Consider the following 15,448-nt stretch of genomic DNA (forward strand, 5'->3'; position numbering starts at 1 on the left):
CTAATGTATAGTTAGTTGTATTGTGTGTCAAAATGACAAACATCTCTTTTGGCATTGTTCATTTACAGTTGATTTTAGAAATACTTTTTTTTTTCATATCAAGGATGGTGTCTCTCAATATGCAAAACCTACAATGCCAGATTCGCACAAATCACAGCACACAAATTGGTTTGAAAAATCCCCTAAAAATACTCAACACACACGCAAAAGGATATTTACACATAACTCTTGTGTAATTTTTTAATATAAAAGAAGTTTTTAAAATTAGTGAAACCTGATAATATTTTATTTTAAAGAGTACATGGCAGGAACATTTGCTGCTACTTGTCTTTAAACCTAAACCTTAAAAACAAAGGGAAGCTGCTAAATGAAACACTGACAAATCCTAATCACTTAAATAAAGGAAACACCACACTCTCTGAAACACTGCCTGTAAAAAAAATAGCAGTTTTGTCACGGTTTCACAGTTCCAGATTACTAGTATAAAACATTAGACTTGAAAGGTGCCTATCAAACAAGGTGGCTTTACACTGATTCCAGACTTTTCTCATCTAACCCTTTGGATTAAATTGGTTTTCAAATTCCACATACCAATGTTCAATTTTTCAAGTACAAAACAAATCTGAGTTCATGATGTGGCATTCCAAAAAATGCACTTAAGTATTTACAGAATGTTTACAATAACTTTTTGCAAAAGTGTTTAATCCACACGTATTCTCTTGTAGAACTGTAAACAACTTGTTATTCTCTCTGTTCTGAAGCATCCAGTTATGGTCGTGGTCTTTTAGGAGGAGGTGGTGGCATGAGTTCAGTGTCAGGATCCAGGGGATGTTTATGTGCCTGTCCCGCAGTTGATGTTATACATTTTTCAATGAACTCAAAGAGGATTTCCTTTGTCACTGGGTGTCGTATGCTGTTACATACAGCTGAGAACACAAGAACATATTGAAAATTAACTGTACAAATAGAACTTTTCTAATTTGAACAATTGTATGCCAGTCAGGGACAACATGGATGTGTTTTAACTGTCATGTCTAAAAGAGACCAAACAACTCAATCCAACAGCTGTGTAGTGTGTATATTCCCCATATGGGGCTTCAGCAAGTACTTCATTCTTTTAACGGAGCACCTGCATTTCTTAAAAATATTCCTCGTTTTCTTGCTATGCAATATTATTTCATCCGGTGATTTATAAAACCATAGAAATAGTATAAATTCTATAATCACTGGCAGGAAAGGAGGGCTGGGGAAGTTGAATTCTCACTGCCAGTTAATCAGAGTCCCTTCCTTTGTATAATGTGTTCTCTGCTATCAGTTACTTCTGCTACTTTTGCAAAGGTTTTGCTGCTGAGGAGAGGACACTGGCTAATAGCGTGATGTTGAACAAGCGGAAGCTTCATCCTGACAAGACAAAGATTCTCTGAGTTAGTAGAAAACACTGACTAGTGATGTGAGATCTCTCTGGTCTTAGATGGGGTTAAACTCCCCTTAAACAGTCAGCTTTGCAGCTTGGGAGTACTGCTTGATATAGCAGTCATCTTAGAAAGTCAGGTGGCTAAGGTGGCTTGGAGTGCATTTGTCCAGCTTCGGCTGGTGCGTTACCTGCACCTGTTCCTGGTTCATTCAGATCTAGCCATGCTGATCCATGTCTTAGTTGCATCTCAACTAGACTATTGTGATGTGTTCTACTTTTGAAGTTGCAGCTAGAGCAGAATGCCATGGCTAGACTGCTGTTAAGAGCCAGCTACTGTGAACAAGTGACCCCAATATTACAGCAATTACACTGGCTACCGATTTGCTCCCAAGATCAATTCAAAGTGTTGATTCTATCCTTTAAAGCCCTACATGGCTTGGGATCTGAGTATCTGAAGGACCATTTTCTCCCATATGTTCTTGTCTAGGAATTAAGATCAAAGGGAGAAGCACTCCTGACTGTCCCATCAACCAAAGAAGCTTGGTTGGAGGGTACACAAGAGAGGGCCTTTTTGATGGCAGCCCCACAGTTATGGAACAATCTATCTTAAGGAGGCAGCTGAAGACTTTTAAAAATTATAGATGTCACTTGTTTAGTTGCTTTTTAATGTTTGAATAGATTATAATTATGTTTTTAATGTAATTTTATGTTTGTTTTTGAGCTCCTCTAAGTGGAAAGGCATCTGATGTTTAAAAAAAACAAAAAACAGCAGGAGCAAATCTCATTTTAAGCAGGACTAAATGTAAAGAAGTCTAGGCCCAAATAGAAATGGGGAAAGACTTTTGAATTGGGACAGTCCATATCTGCCTTGTCTCAACAAAAAAGGCAAATTATGAATGTTGTAAGTAAATATTCCAAACTGCCCCAATTTGAAATTCATCATTACTACAGGCCAACACAGACCACAGTAATAACATTTTTGATCCAATTATTATTTTGGAGAGAAAAACTGAACACAAAATATTTTGTGACATAACACTTTAAAGATTTTCTTCTCAATGTGTTTAGGTTTTGGAAAAGAATTAACTCAGAAAACAAAACCTACATCATGTCACATAGCATCTATATGTAATGAGGAAGCAACTTTGTGCATCCCACTCTGGGCAGCCTACCACATGCAGGCACTCTTTCCATCCACACATCGGATGCAACATGTGCAGGCCCAATCCATTAAATTCTAACCCCCATACTGGAGTATTAAAGTTCACACAGATTCAGCCTACATGTATTGACCTAATACTGCAATCGTGATCATTTGGTTTGGACTGAATCAGACTTTCAAAAAAGCCTGAAACTTAACATTTATTGAGATTGGTGGTACCCTACCCACTACAAAAATTAATCTCTCTCTTCAGGCCTTATATTATCACCAGTTACTGTTATTGTGAATGGAAACATTATACACATTTGGGCTGGCTTTGCAAAAAAACATGAAAGTCCCATTGCTGCTGCTTGGGTTTCATGGCCTTTTGACACCATTGATTACAGTTTTTCCATTGTATCTATGTATGTTTAATGGCACTGGGAATTGCACTTCATGGACCTGACAAAGCAGGCTTGTGCAATAATAAAATAGTTAGGACTGGATTCTAAAGCATCTTTATACAAAAAGAAGGTATCTCCACTTGTACAAAGAAAGATGGATGATTTTTGCAGATTTCCCAGTGAAGCTGCAACAGCCCACAATGTTCCTGAAGCCCCTTTTACCTCAAGTGATACAGGGGGCTGCAGAAGACAAAAGAAAGGATCATTCCATGAATGGTGCTCCATTTACACTTCTACAGATCCAACCCCTATTTTTTCATATGCCATGGAATCTTTGTTGTTTTTGCTGTAACAGCCTAACACTGGGTTGTATATTAGGAACATTCCTCTGGCAGAAGCAGATCCCTCCCCTCCCCGTTCCTCATTTGAACCTAAAAAGGCAGTGCCAGAGGTTTGGGGGGGGGGGCTCACAGCTTAAAACCCACAAAGATGGAGGGGGAGGGAATCAATGAGATTGCTCCTTCACTCTGTGGAATCTCCAAATTGACCACAGGATACTGCAACCCTTTGGAATTTGTTATTACTTTAGCAATATCTGAGGAATGCAAGGCTAAAAAATGTTACAGAAGAGTCATAGTACATTATGGAAAAGCTGATAAATCCTTTTGCCACCTCATGAGCTTAGTAGTCTTTTTAGCACTGATAGCTCTAGTTAAATGTACATACTATACAAACTTGCAGTAATTTTAAAATTCTTATATTCGGCATATAAGAGAAAGCTGCTGCCTTGCATTTTCAAAAGTCCTTTATATTATTTGAAGGAGAATTGGAATGTGTCACAATCCTATAAAGGACATTTTTTTCATAGCCTTCATTTGTTTTATTCCTCATTGTTTGCATACTATTTTAGGATCTGGAAATTACAATTTCTCCTCCTAATTTTGTCTTCTTCCATCTGGCAAACAATGATTGCGCCATTTTGAATAGAGCTGAAATTATCAGGGATTTTTGTTCCAAAAGTTCAACTTCTATAGCACATCCATGTGCCAAGCTACCTTTTCTCTGCATATCAGCACAAAGCAACCTGATGCTGTGAATGCCCTTTGCCAGTTCAATGAAGACAAAAAGAGTTTTATTTTAAAACATCCACAAATCAAACTCATGTTCTGAATTCAAAATTTAGCTGATCCCCTTTGAATGAAAAGGCAATTTAGCTCCAGCCTTAGGTTCTTGAAAAGATGTCTTTAATCAAATTGACCAAAATATAAATATGAAATATGACTATAGAACCAATCTATTTTACTCACCCATGGCAGTGCTGTAAGCATTTGGGAAGCTTTTGTCTATCCTTTGTCTCATGAAGACCCAGCTGTTGTTCTCAAACTTGCATTCTATAATCTTATTATCATATTGTTTCAAGTCTTTTGTTACCTGATTATAAAACAAACACATTTTTTAATTTTGTGAAAGGCAGTGAAAAGTCAAATGCAGTCGTTATCACAGGTTCTTCAAGTTACCATAAACAATATTGTTCTAATATGCATACAAATCCACAAACAAGAATGTAGGAGAGTTGGCGGGGAGGGGGGGGAATCATATAGGAGACAGCTTTGGCTCAGTAAGCAAATGGGTTGTAGTCAAGGCTTGCTTTTCTCTAGCAAAAGGGCAAGATTTCAGCAGATTTTCCCCCTCTCGCTGCAAACCCCCACGTCCTACCCAGTGCTATTCCTGGAAGTTTCTCAGATTCTTGTTGCAGAGTTTTAGAAGGAGATACTTGTGGGCTGAACATGGGACAGGAAAGCAGGAAAGCTTTGTTCCATGAGTGAAGCAGTAAGCTGGATGCAGCCTAATGTATGTATATAGGTGGAAATGTAAATGTGCAAGGTAGTGCAAATTTTGCACAAGTTCTTTAAAAGATCGCAATAAGCTCAAACAACAACAGAAACAAGTAGGCTAATGAATGGGAAGTTACCATGGAATTCCTATTGGAGGAAGATTTTATTCTTTAATGAGGCCTCTCAAATAATTTAATAAGGTATAGCTTTAAAGCTCAGTCTACTTCCAATGAAATTCTAGTTTTTAAGGAAATAGTTCTCTGGTTTAAAAAATAGATTTCTTTCCTTACAATCTATTGGGCAAGGCTCCCAAGAACTACAACAATAATTTATGGCATTATGACATCTACTATTAATTACTACTATATTATCCATGGAAAGTAATTGTGATAGTGTATTCCTGTAGCAGAGGTGGTATCATGAGAAGCTTTAACTTTAAAAAACCATAATGTTAGTGCAAAATAGATTTCAAATCACTCCAATCTTGTTTGCATGGTTAACTTCCTAATGGGATAGTTTTTCCTATTTCAGTAATCCTGTTTTATACGGCACATTACACATTTGTTTGCATGTGAGAAAAGTATTTCTCAAACAGATGTTTCACAACCATGGACTCCAGTTAACATATCACAGGAAGATACAGCATCCTTGCCTAATCCATGGTGAATATGCTTAAACACAGGAAGAAACTTTAGGCTATGTAATGATTTGGAAATGAATATTAACTGATAGTCAATGCCAAGGAAAATGGTATTTATATACCTTTTTCCTGTTGAAGCAGAAAAAGATTATTAGCGAACCACCTGCTTGAGGGAGAGAAGAAAGTGGGAGAGATTCAGTTATAGCCAATACTTTCACAAACTGGCAGTGTTTGCAAGGCTTTGTCATAATTGATAATTCTTGTCGTGTTCACAGGATGAGAATAGCAGAAAATTATGTGGTTGCTCTATTTGACTGTGGCAATTAAACAGTATTAACTATTTATGTTCTTGCTTGGCCATTCATTAGCAATCTGGAAGACAGACTTTTCCAGAAAATGCGAACATATGCTAATGCAATGATATAAATGCGTTTTCTCAAAAGAAACTGCTGATCATAGTTTAAATTATGGTAACTTGTAATTACCATAATTATCTTGAATAAGGCAAGAGAAGAAAAGGCGAAAAGAAACACAGGACTTCTTACAGCTTATATTAACTTAAGTGACCACAAGCTACCATCAACGCTTACCTTACTTTGTAATCAGTGAAATCATGCAAGATAATAATAGGCTAAATTATGTAGTGAGCATAATTATGGAGACAATGTGCAGAACAGGAAATTTTGTACATGTTCTGAACCATTTCAGCCTTCCAGATATAAAGGGAAAAACAAAAACATTTCCTGCACATCCATAGTAAATTCTGGAGATTGAAATGCCCCTCATAAACAGTACATCAGTTCAAGTTGTGCGCTGATGCAGGCCTTCCCTAAAACATGAAAGATGCTAGATATTTACTTTGAGCTGCCTGAGGGAGTTTTTCACCTTTGCTAATACACCTCAACATTCCACAGAGAAAGCTGAGCATCTCTTCAATTTTTTTCTCATCAAACAGATACTCAACATCTCTTTATTTTATCCTAAGAGTCATGTTTTATGTTTAACAAGATCCTGTTGTTTTGATCCAATGGAACCATGTCTGGCAGGGCTAGCAAACCTCTACTTCTAAGACACTATCACATGGCTGTGCTACATTACGGAGATTATTAGAAGTGTTACACTGACATGCTCTCTTCTCTTGGAAAAGAGTGTACCATCATGCTGAGAAATGTAAGTTCATGCATAGTCATGGCAGTTCAGTGCATGAAATATATGATAATCAGAATTAACAGATATGTTGGATATGATCCTGCAGAAACAATCTATCCAAAGTTACATAATTTGGTTCACATATCATATGCCTTTATGCGCCTCATATTAAAGGAGAGAAGACATTCTTTACTGATTCAGACCGTTCTATCTACTGAATTATCCACTCTATTTACTGCAGCATCAGAAGACAATCCTGCTGTCCTTAACCTTAAAAGTTTATACTTCACAAATAATACTATTACTTTTGACTTCTTACTTCAATTACTCTTATTCAAATTAATTTCTATTATTCAGATTTCTCCCACCCCCTCTTCCTCATGTTATGTTCCTCCATTGTGACAAATAGCACTTATAAACACTGGAAAGTGGAACAAACACTTTATCAATCATCCTAAATTTCCCCTTAAATCAACAGGAACTGCTTCCAAATAAGCATGGTCTGGAATGTTTGTAGAAATTATTTTTGAGTTGCTCACTAGTAATGGTTCTTGAAAAGTTTCAAAATTGTGTACATCAAATGGGGAAAAGACAACCAAGAGAATATTGAAGGCAATCAAATATAAGTAAACAGGTGCTCAGGGAGGTGTTAGATATGAGCTTTAGAGGAATTCATTATAGAATGATGTCTTCAAAAGCCAGCGTGGTGTAGTGGTTAGAATGTCAGACTAGGCTGGGAGACTCAAGTTCAAATCCTTTCTCTGCCATGGAAACTTGTTTGTTGTGAGAAAAAAAAGGAGGAAAGGAGGAAAGGAGAATTATACAAGTTACCTTGGGTCCCCACTGGGAAGAAAGGCAAGTAATGAAGTAATGAATGAGAAATGAAGTAAACAAAAATAAATGCCAATAAAATGTGAAAAATGGCAGATACTTCTGGTATTTGTTGATAGTTTAAGAGGAAGATAATAAATTACTATATATTAAATGGTAGTGAGAGAGGAAAACTGACTTGAATGGGGAAATTCTGAAGCAATGGTATACTTTCTTCTTGTATTTAAACAGGATAATTGCTGGAGAAGAAGAAGATATACAATGAAATCTTTAGGACACTTTCCTGGAAGCAAGCCTCAATGAATAAAATAGATCTGCGTAGGATTGGCTCCCTTATTTTATTCTTGATTTAATTTGATTGGATTATTTTTTCTTACTTTATACGATTTATATTGACATTCAGTAGTTAGATATTATTGTTTAGGAGACCATGATCCATTTATTGGATTTCTACAGTTCTCATATTTGGTTTCTCATTGTTTTTCTCTTTTAAATAATAATACTGAATGTGACAAATAGTGATCTTTCCTGATTTTCTGTTCCCAAAGCAGCAGCCTGAAAGCTACTAGATGTGGGGGATCACTCAGAACAACACGATATGCAACTCAGGGATTTGCAACAAAAAGGGGGGAAAGACTACATATTGCATGACTCTCTGTTCCACTGAGTACTCACGCTGCAGCTCATGGAGAGACACATTTGAGTTTACCATCAACCAAAAGAGTTGCATGCCTAATTTGAGCGCCCTAGGCATCATCCCAACAAACACACACATACAATAGCATAAGATTATTAACTTATTCATATTAAATATAAAAATGTATAACTATAACCATGTGTGGACATGTAGGTTTGTCTCTCCCTACCACTGCTGAACCTCAGTCAGTCAACGGTCTTACCTTCTTTCTGGAACATGAAGCAAGTGCCACATTGGGGAACAGACTAGCTATATCAGAAAACAACCTTCAGTTCATTATGGCACAGAAGAGGCCTTAATGTGCTAGCACAATAGTGAAGTACCCCTGGCAAATGTATTCATACACTAACATATTCAACCAATAGTAAAGCAAAAGTACAGTGAATATCCATTGCATAACTTTCTATGAAATCATAAAAATCTCACCCACAACCTGGGTCATCTCATGGCAGGAAATACAGGATCTGTGCTTTGCAATTGAGAAAGGTGATGGCTTAATTGCTCTCCCACAAAGCACATGACCTTCAGTACCCTATTAAATGTTATTCTAAAACCAGTATACCACCAGCACTTGTAGTCCTCCTACTTCTGAGAGTACGGACTTCTCTTTTTGCACATTTTGTGATCTGTTCTGAAATAATGGGACTCTTCATGCATGGCATTTTAAGGATTCACATTCTAATACAGAACATCCAAACTTTTCACGGAAATAGGCCACAGACCCCTAGAAAGTGATAAGCATAGGTTTTCTGTACGAAATGTATGAAATGTAGGATTTGTGTATGTGTGTTAAATAGAGTCATATATTTAAAAAGTTACCTTTAACTCACAGGCCAAAGCAAAGAATAATTAAACACAAATAAGTTTCACATTTGTTCTTTATCTCTTACCATACAATTGTGAAATGCTAGGTATCTGAAATAGTATTTTTCCATTCTGCCTAGCTTCCAAACAGCTAGCTTTATTCAAGTTTTTAAAAATTTAAATGAGAATTCAACACTGGGAACAATTATGCTAATACTGCCAGAAAATGTGTTTGCTTTGTTAAATTGAGCTTCAAAAGCATTTCAATTGAACACACATTTTGATTGCAAGTAAGGCCTATTCTTATATCCATTCAAAATGTTTACTTTATTACAGCTTATTACAAATATGCTGTCTAAAATGCACCAGCATGACTCTTCAATTTCTAGCCCATAATTTTATGATAATTATATGTAATAGTATGCATGGGTCGATTTCTATGCCTAACAAAGCTCCAGATTGGTGCAGTAGCAGCTCTGCTTTCCCCGTGGCATAATATTCCCTATATAGGAACATCGTTCAGCAAAAAGGAGCGCTTTGAACATATTTTTTCCAATATATTTTATATTCTCTCATCTGGGTCACAGCAGACTAAAAGAACAACTGTCAAAAGACTAACCAGGGTATACTTCCAATAGTCAATTCTGGTACATTTTATTAAACATCTACATCTTATTAGAAGGCAGAATAGTATATGCTGCAGGTTTGTTATATGAAGCTTATACTTCTAAAGGCATCTTCATTCAGCCAAGATTCAAATTACATTTTATGAGTTAAATTACCATTCCAGGTGCATTTTTGCCCATGCCATATTCATGGCCAAAGTTTTCAATTTGTATGTTCTTGAAATTAGACTGTGAAAAGGTTGCACAATGAACGGACATATAATCTTGTATAGCAGATCTTTTCTGTTCCATTCATGAAAGAAGTTCCTTTCATGTAAATGAAATTAATATCAGTTTTTCACTAGGACCATCTGCAAGAAACAGCATATCTAAAGGACCACATGACTAAGCCCACATGCCCAAGGGAACTTCGTATATGTGTTGCTCAAACAGCAATGCCTCCCCTACCCCACAACACATGGCACACCTTTTCTGAAACTGAAGGGAGTTTCAAAAGCTGCTTGTTATACAGCATTAAGAAAAAATTCCACTGGGTCCATCTAGCCGTTGGGCATGCCTGAAGTAGTTCTTTAGGTCCTGACCTTTGTCTTATTAAAATAATGTTTAGTTAGTATTGCTAAAAATTTATACAAACTAGGAGTTACATTCTAGCATAATCTGCAATATTATTGCATTTTTGCATCTTCCATGATTTAGCCTACAAAGCCTACAGAGCAAAAATGCTTATTTTTTTGCTAAGGAAGTTAGTTATTGCAAAACCTACACATTACCCTATTTGTCAACTCTATTTTACACAAAAACCAAGCTGGAAAAGCTGCTTTAACTTGTGCAAATTCTGTACAAACAATCCCACCTTGGTAAAAAAGAAGTTTCTGTCTCTCTATAGTGTATTCATTAAGGCACTAAATTTACCAGGACTGTTTTTTCTCTGTCTTCCCAAAACTAATGGAGTAAGTATCCTTTAGTAATGTATGTCCTTGCATCATCAGCAAAGTGATGTGGGGAGAAGGCCTCTTCATACAGCCAACAATGTTATCTGATCGTTACCCAACAGAAATATGTCTCCATTGGATCAAATCTTCCGATACAAGCATGACATAAATTGTCATTTCAGGGCATCTTTTAGAATCAAATCCACTCTTTAGTGTTGCTTCTCTACATTACTAGTTGTGGCAGGCTCTACAACAAAGCAAGGTAAGGCGGTACACTTTGTGGGAAGTGGCAGCCTATGTCACCATTCATTACCCAGAAGCCAAAGAAGCTATAGCTCCTCCCCTTTTGGTTCCCCTGGCACCTTCAAAGACTAGATGGCAAGTCCCAAATGTTTTGACAGAGCTTCTGAATTCTGCAAAATGTGGGCATACCCAGCTTGCCATACTGTCTGTAAAGAACCCTGAGGGGCCAGAAGGTAAAAAGCATTAGCTGCTGCAGCTCTAGAGCAGTGACGAAGATAATAAGAGGGAGTGGGGCGGGTCGTGAGATGTGGTAGTGATGGCAGAGGGTGGCAGCCTCAGCTGGCAACCCTTGTGAGATCCTGCTCAATACACTGTCTCCATCTTCTCTCTGAATAGGTTGGTTTATTACAGCAACACTGGAAGATGGTACAAAGTAATGCTGATCAAAATGAAAATAATAGGGAAAAAGCTTTGGGAAATTGGGTTAGATTTATCTCTGCATTGCTGAGATACTTAAATTCTAGCAGCACAACACTACTTACATTACTGCAGCTTAACATCAATCCATAGGATGAGATTTCCCATCATAAGACATCTAACGTTTGACCTGAGTTCAGGACAAACATTGTGTGGGATAATGCCAACAAAAGGGCTCAAAAGCAAAACTCACTCTCACTTTGAGAAGAAAGGATTCTACTCTGGGAAGAACCGAAGCTCTTATTTAAAAGGAATTAATACATTGTTGCCCTGCTTGCCTTTATCTCATATGCTGTAGGCATGAAAGGCCATACAGGTAATACTGAATGCTGTGAGAAAAGATCAGTATTCTAAAAAAGAATTACAGATTTTAAATTCTACTGAGAAAGACAGAAAATGACCTCAGTCAGTTGCCACAATATACCTACAAATCATTAATATTGGTTCTTAGCTTTAATCTTAGCCTTAATCCTTTCTGAAATACCACAATAGGTAACATTCAGGAACTGTTTACTCATTAGCAGTCCATTGATATGAAAGTATTTTTTTCATAACTAATGTGAGACTTATGTAGATACTATTTTGTCTTCCACAGAAACCAGTATTGGCCAAACAGCACTATAAATAATCTCTCTAATAAATCTAATCTGTATGGTTTCAAAAATGGCAAGGTGACTGTTCCCAACTTTATTAGCTATAAATACAACTAAGCAACTTGAATTGTTGCCCAATCACAAGAGAGACAGAGCTGCTATCAAATGGGATCATCAGATGGAGGAGCCAGACACCCATCCATCCTGCATGGATCAGCTCGAGCTGTAAATGCCCTTCTCTCCAGCTTTCAGTTGCCATTAGTGGCATCATCAGAGGGTGGGCAGGAAGCAGCCAGGCACTTCTCTATTGTGCCTGGACACAGCTCAAGCACAGAATGTTTTCCAAGGACCACTGCGTACTGAACGTTGCCTTTTATATTAAAAGTTGATATAAGAAGCTACTTTGGGAACCAATTTATGTTTAAAAGAAGTAATCAATATATAATAAACAGTGGGTTGGATCCTATGACTGTCTTCTGCTAAGTCTTCCTTCAAGGAACATTTCTCCTGCAGAGGAGAATGGCTTTTTCTGATGGAGAAAAGTCTCTTTGCTGAACAACGTCTTTCTCTGTTGAAGGAAGATTTGGTTGAAGGGAGTCATAGGATCCAGTTTAGTGGAATGGAGTAGTAGGACCCATCATATACAGAACTCTTACTAAACAGGATGTGTTAAAATAGCTATTGAAGATGCACTGCTGGCGGTTACACTTCCAACATTTTTTTGATGCTACAACACACTGCCATCTGTAATTAACATATTTGCTGGAAAAGTATGAACAGAGTAGCTATTGCGACTCAGCTTGTAACTGGGATCCAAGAGAATTATTTAAATCGAGTCCAGCAGCTTAATGTAAGCTGAGGAGAACAAAGTGAAAAACTGTGTCTTTCCTTACTTCTGTTAAGAGTTAGGAATGGTGGTCCTTCTCATTTATTCAGACATTGCAAGTAAGGTTGTGCTGACAGGTTAGGAAGGGAGGGATCTGGCTTAGGCACAATGTTCATACATTTGCAGACAGGATATGAAGAGAACCCAGAAAAAAAAGTCTAGGGTTCCTACTAATTCAGAATTTATAGAGTATCTGAAAAAGTTTTTCATGAGGAGGAAAAATTTGTTATGGGCAGAAATTGACCATGCTTTCTGTCAAAGGCAGAACGGCATGTCAATAAATTTCAATCAGCACTGCCTTCACTTTCAATGTATGTTTGAGAATAAAAGGCTGCCAGAGAGCAACATAGAGTATATTTTAAAATAAGGATCCTGGAGGAAGTTGTTTTATTTTGTTCTCTGTCTCCTACACCCATAAAGAAAGACTTGGGGTGGATAAGCAAAACAAAAACAAAAACCCAGCAAAAACTGTTTCCCAAAGACACAGACATACAAAATTCATTGCTCTTACCTTAATCTGTGCAAAAGGTCTATCAAAACTTCCAACATAAAGTAGTCCAACGTTTTGTGGCAGAAGCCTAAAAGAGAAAACGAGTTTTAAGCAGTGTCTACGCATTGTAGCAATCCTTACACTTGACATGGCTAAACACATTTAAGTGAGGGTGGCTTGTTCATGATCTGATACTGAAAACAAACTGTACAACAGATGTGAAGTTCTTTGAAACACTAAGAGAAAGCATTGCATCTTGTGAACCTACACTGTATTTCTTTTGCAAATGAGTTTTCAGAAAAATGAAAACAAAATCATTCTCAACATGCTGAAATGCATCAATACTTGTAGTAATTAAGAATGTACAAAATCTTCTCTATAATTTCCTAAGACATTCCTGCCTCACCAAAACGTGAAATCATATGTTTGGGACACTTGTCCACAAAAGCGAATATGCAGTTTTCTCAAGGGTAGGATTTTCAGAATTGTTATTTTGTTTATTTGTTTGGATTCTAGCACCATACCACATTATTTCTTATTTAAAGACACAGAGATGTAGCCTAATTTGCTATTGTACAAGATACTGAGCTATTACTCATCAGTTCCTTCTTTCAAGTGTTGATCAGCTTGTTAAAGCTCATCTTGTCTCCAAAGTACCAATCTGTCTGACGATGTACTTGGTGCTGGTCTGTTGCTCAATGGAGGTATTTTGTATTCTTCCCCATTCTGTTAAATAGGCATATCTGCCTAACAAGGCATATTTTTTCTTCTCTCCCTTCCCTCACATCTGCAGTAACTTTTCAGAAGTCTGTTGCTATATTGAGGACATTTATACGTAACTGTAGGTGTATGATTTTCATTCCCACTAATAGAAATCATTAAAAAACATTGCCTCCCTAGTGCTGATGTACATGGGTAGTAAAGCTTTTGACAGAATTACTGGTTAAGAGAGTTTTCTTCATCCAGGCTTGCTTGCCTGAATATTTATTTGTAGTCTGCCTTTCTCATTGAGACCTAAGGTGGATTACACAGTGCCAGTGAACAATAGCTAGGACATTCAGTACATACAATACAATAGGGTACAGGTTGCAGAAATCTGAAAACAAACACAAATCCGAACACAGAAATGTTGCTGAAAAAAAGCATAGGTAATTAAAAATGACATCTTCAATGACATCAACAGACAGTACCCAGTAGGATAGTCTATAGTCCCTGTCCTTTTACCAAGGCATCTCTTTGAACCATTTCTTATGCCACAGCCCTATGACCTGAGAGAAAAGGCCTTCCTGCATAATTTGGTCGTGCATAGGTGGAAAACGAGTAGAGTGTGAGCCTTCCTAACCTCCTCAGGCAGACCATAAGGTGGGCACTACCAAAGGGAAAGAGTGTGTACAGGCAGTATTTGCAGAAGGCCTTGTTGAGATGAGTGAAGCTGACGTAGTGGAGCATAGGGGGAGAGATGTACCTGCAGATATGAGAGGCCAAAGCCATGAGTGGGTTTGTATGTGATTATCAAAACCTTGGATTGAGTTTAGTAATTGATAGGTAGCCAGTGGACTGACTGCAGAATTGGAGTAATATGCATGCTCTACTTAGCTCCTGATAGCAAATGAGCTATGGCATTCTACACATGTTGGAGTCTCTGAGTTGACTTTTTATAGCAAGTTTGGTCGCAGATGTCCTACACTTCCTGTTTATCTCTATTTCTGTCTCATCTGTAGCAAAGCTTTCACATCTCCTTTACCCAGGAAATGTGCAAGCCACCCCCCATATTGGAAGCATATGGATTTATTGCGTGGGAGATACAAAAAAGGTTCTATTTTGAACAAGCCAGAAAATATGATTAATCTTGGCCTATGATTGTTAATACCTGGCCTAATAAATGACTGTCTGACATGATAAACTTTTCTTTTAAAATAGTGAACATTCTGTTTGGGGAGACAAGAAACCTTGTTAGCCTACCAGTCACTCCCAAGTGATATAAGTACTTTGAGTCTATGTGTTCCCAATAATGAGGGGCTTAGTTAGCCTTTTCTTTGACTAGGACCTCAAGGGGAGTGAGTTCTAGATTATGCCTGTACATCCTCCTCCTATCAATGAAAAATACTAATTACCTGGAAGATATATGCTTATGGTAGTTCTATGTCTGATGTTACTAAAAACTCATATGCTATTCTTGGATTATAGGTCTAGGAGTATGGTGGTTGGATCTGGTTACCCATGTGGAACATATTAAAAAACAGGTAGAACCAGGACTTATCACAAAATAAATATATCTTTACCTGG

At 37.3% G+C, this 15,448-nt stretch overlaps 1 protein-coding gene across 1 annotated transcript in view; it reads right to left on the bottom strand.

Moving 5' to 3' along the window:
- Positions 1 to 210: 210 nt before the first annotated feature.
- Positions 211 to 15,448, bottom strand: part of RNGTT (RNA guanylyltransferase and 5'-phosphatase) — a 282,742-nt gene continuing 267,504 nt past the window's right edge. The window contains exons 14-16 of the mRNA XM_055000920.1: positions 13,184 to 13,250; positions 4,267 to 4,390; positions 211 to 926 (exon numbers count right to left, since the gene is read on the bottom strand). Of these exons, the coding sequence (XP_054856895.1) occupies positions 769 to 926; positions 4,267 to 4,390; positions 13,184 to 13,250 (349 nt within the window). The 3' untranslated portion in view covers positions 211 to 768. The remainder of the gene's footprint in view (positions 927 to 4,266; positions 4,391 to 13,183; positions 13,251 to 15,448) is intronic.

Source organism: Eublepharis macularius, chromosome 1 (assembly GCF_028583425.1).
Source record: "Eublepharis macularius isolate TG4126 chromosome 1, MPM_Emac_v1.0, whole genome shotgun sequence".
In the NCBI taxonomy this organism is placed as follows: domain Eukaryota; kingdom Metazoa; phylum Chordata; class Lepidosauria; order Squamata; family Eublepharidae; genus Eublepharis; species Eublepharis macularius.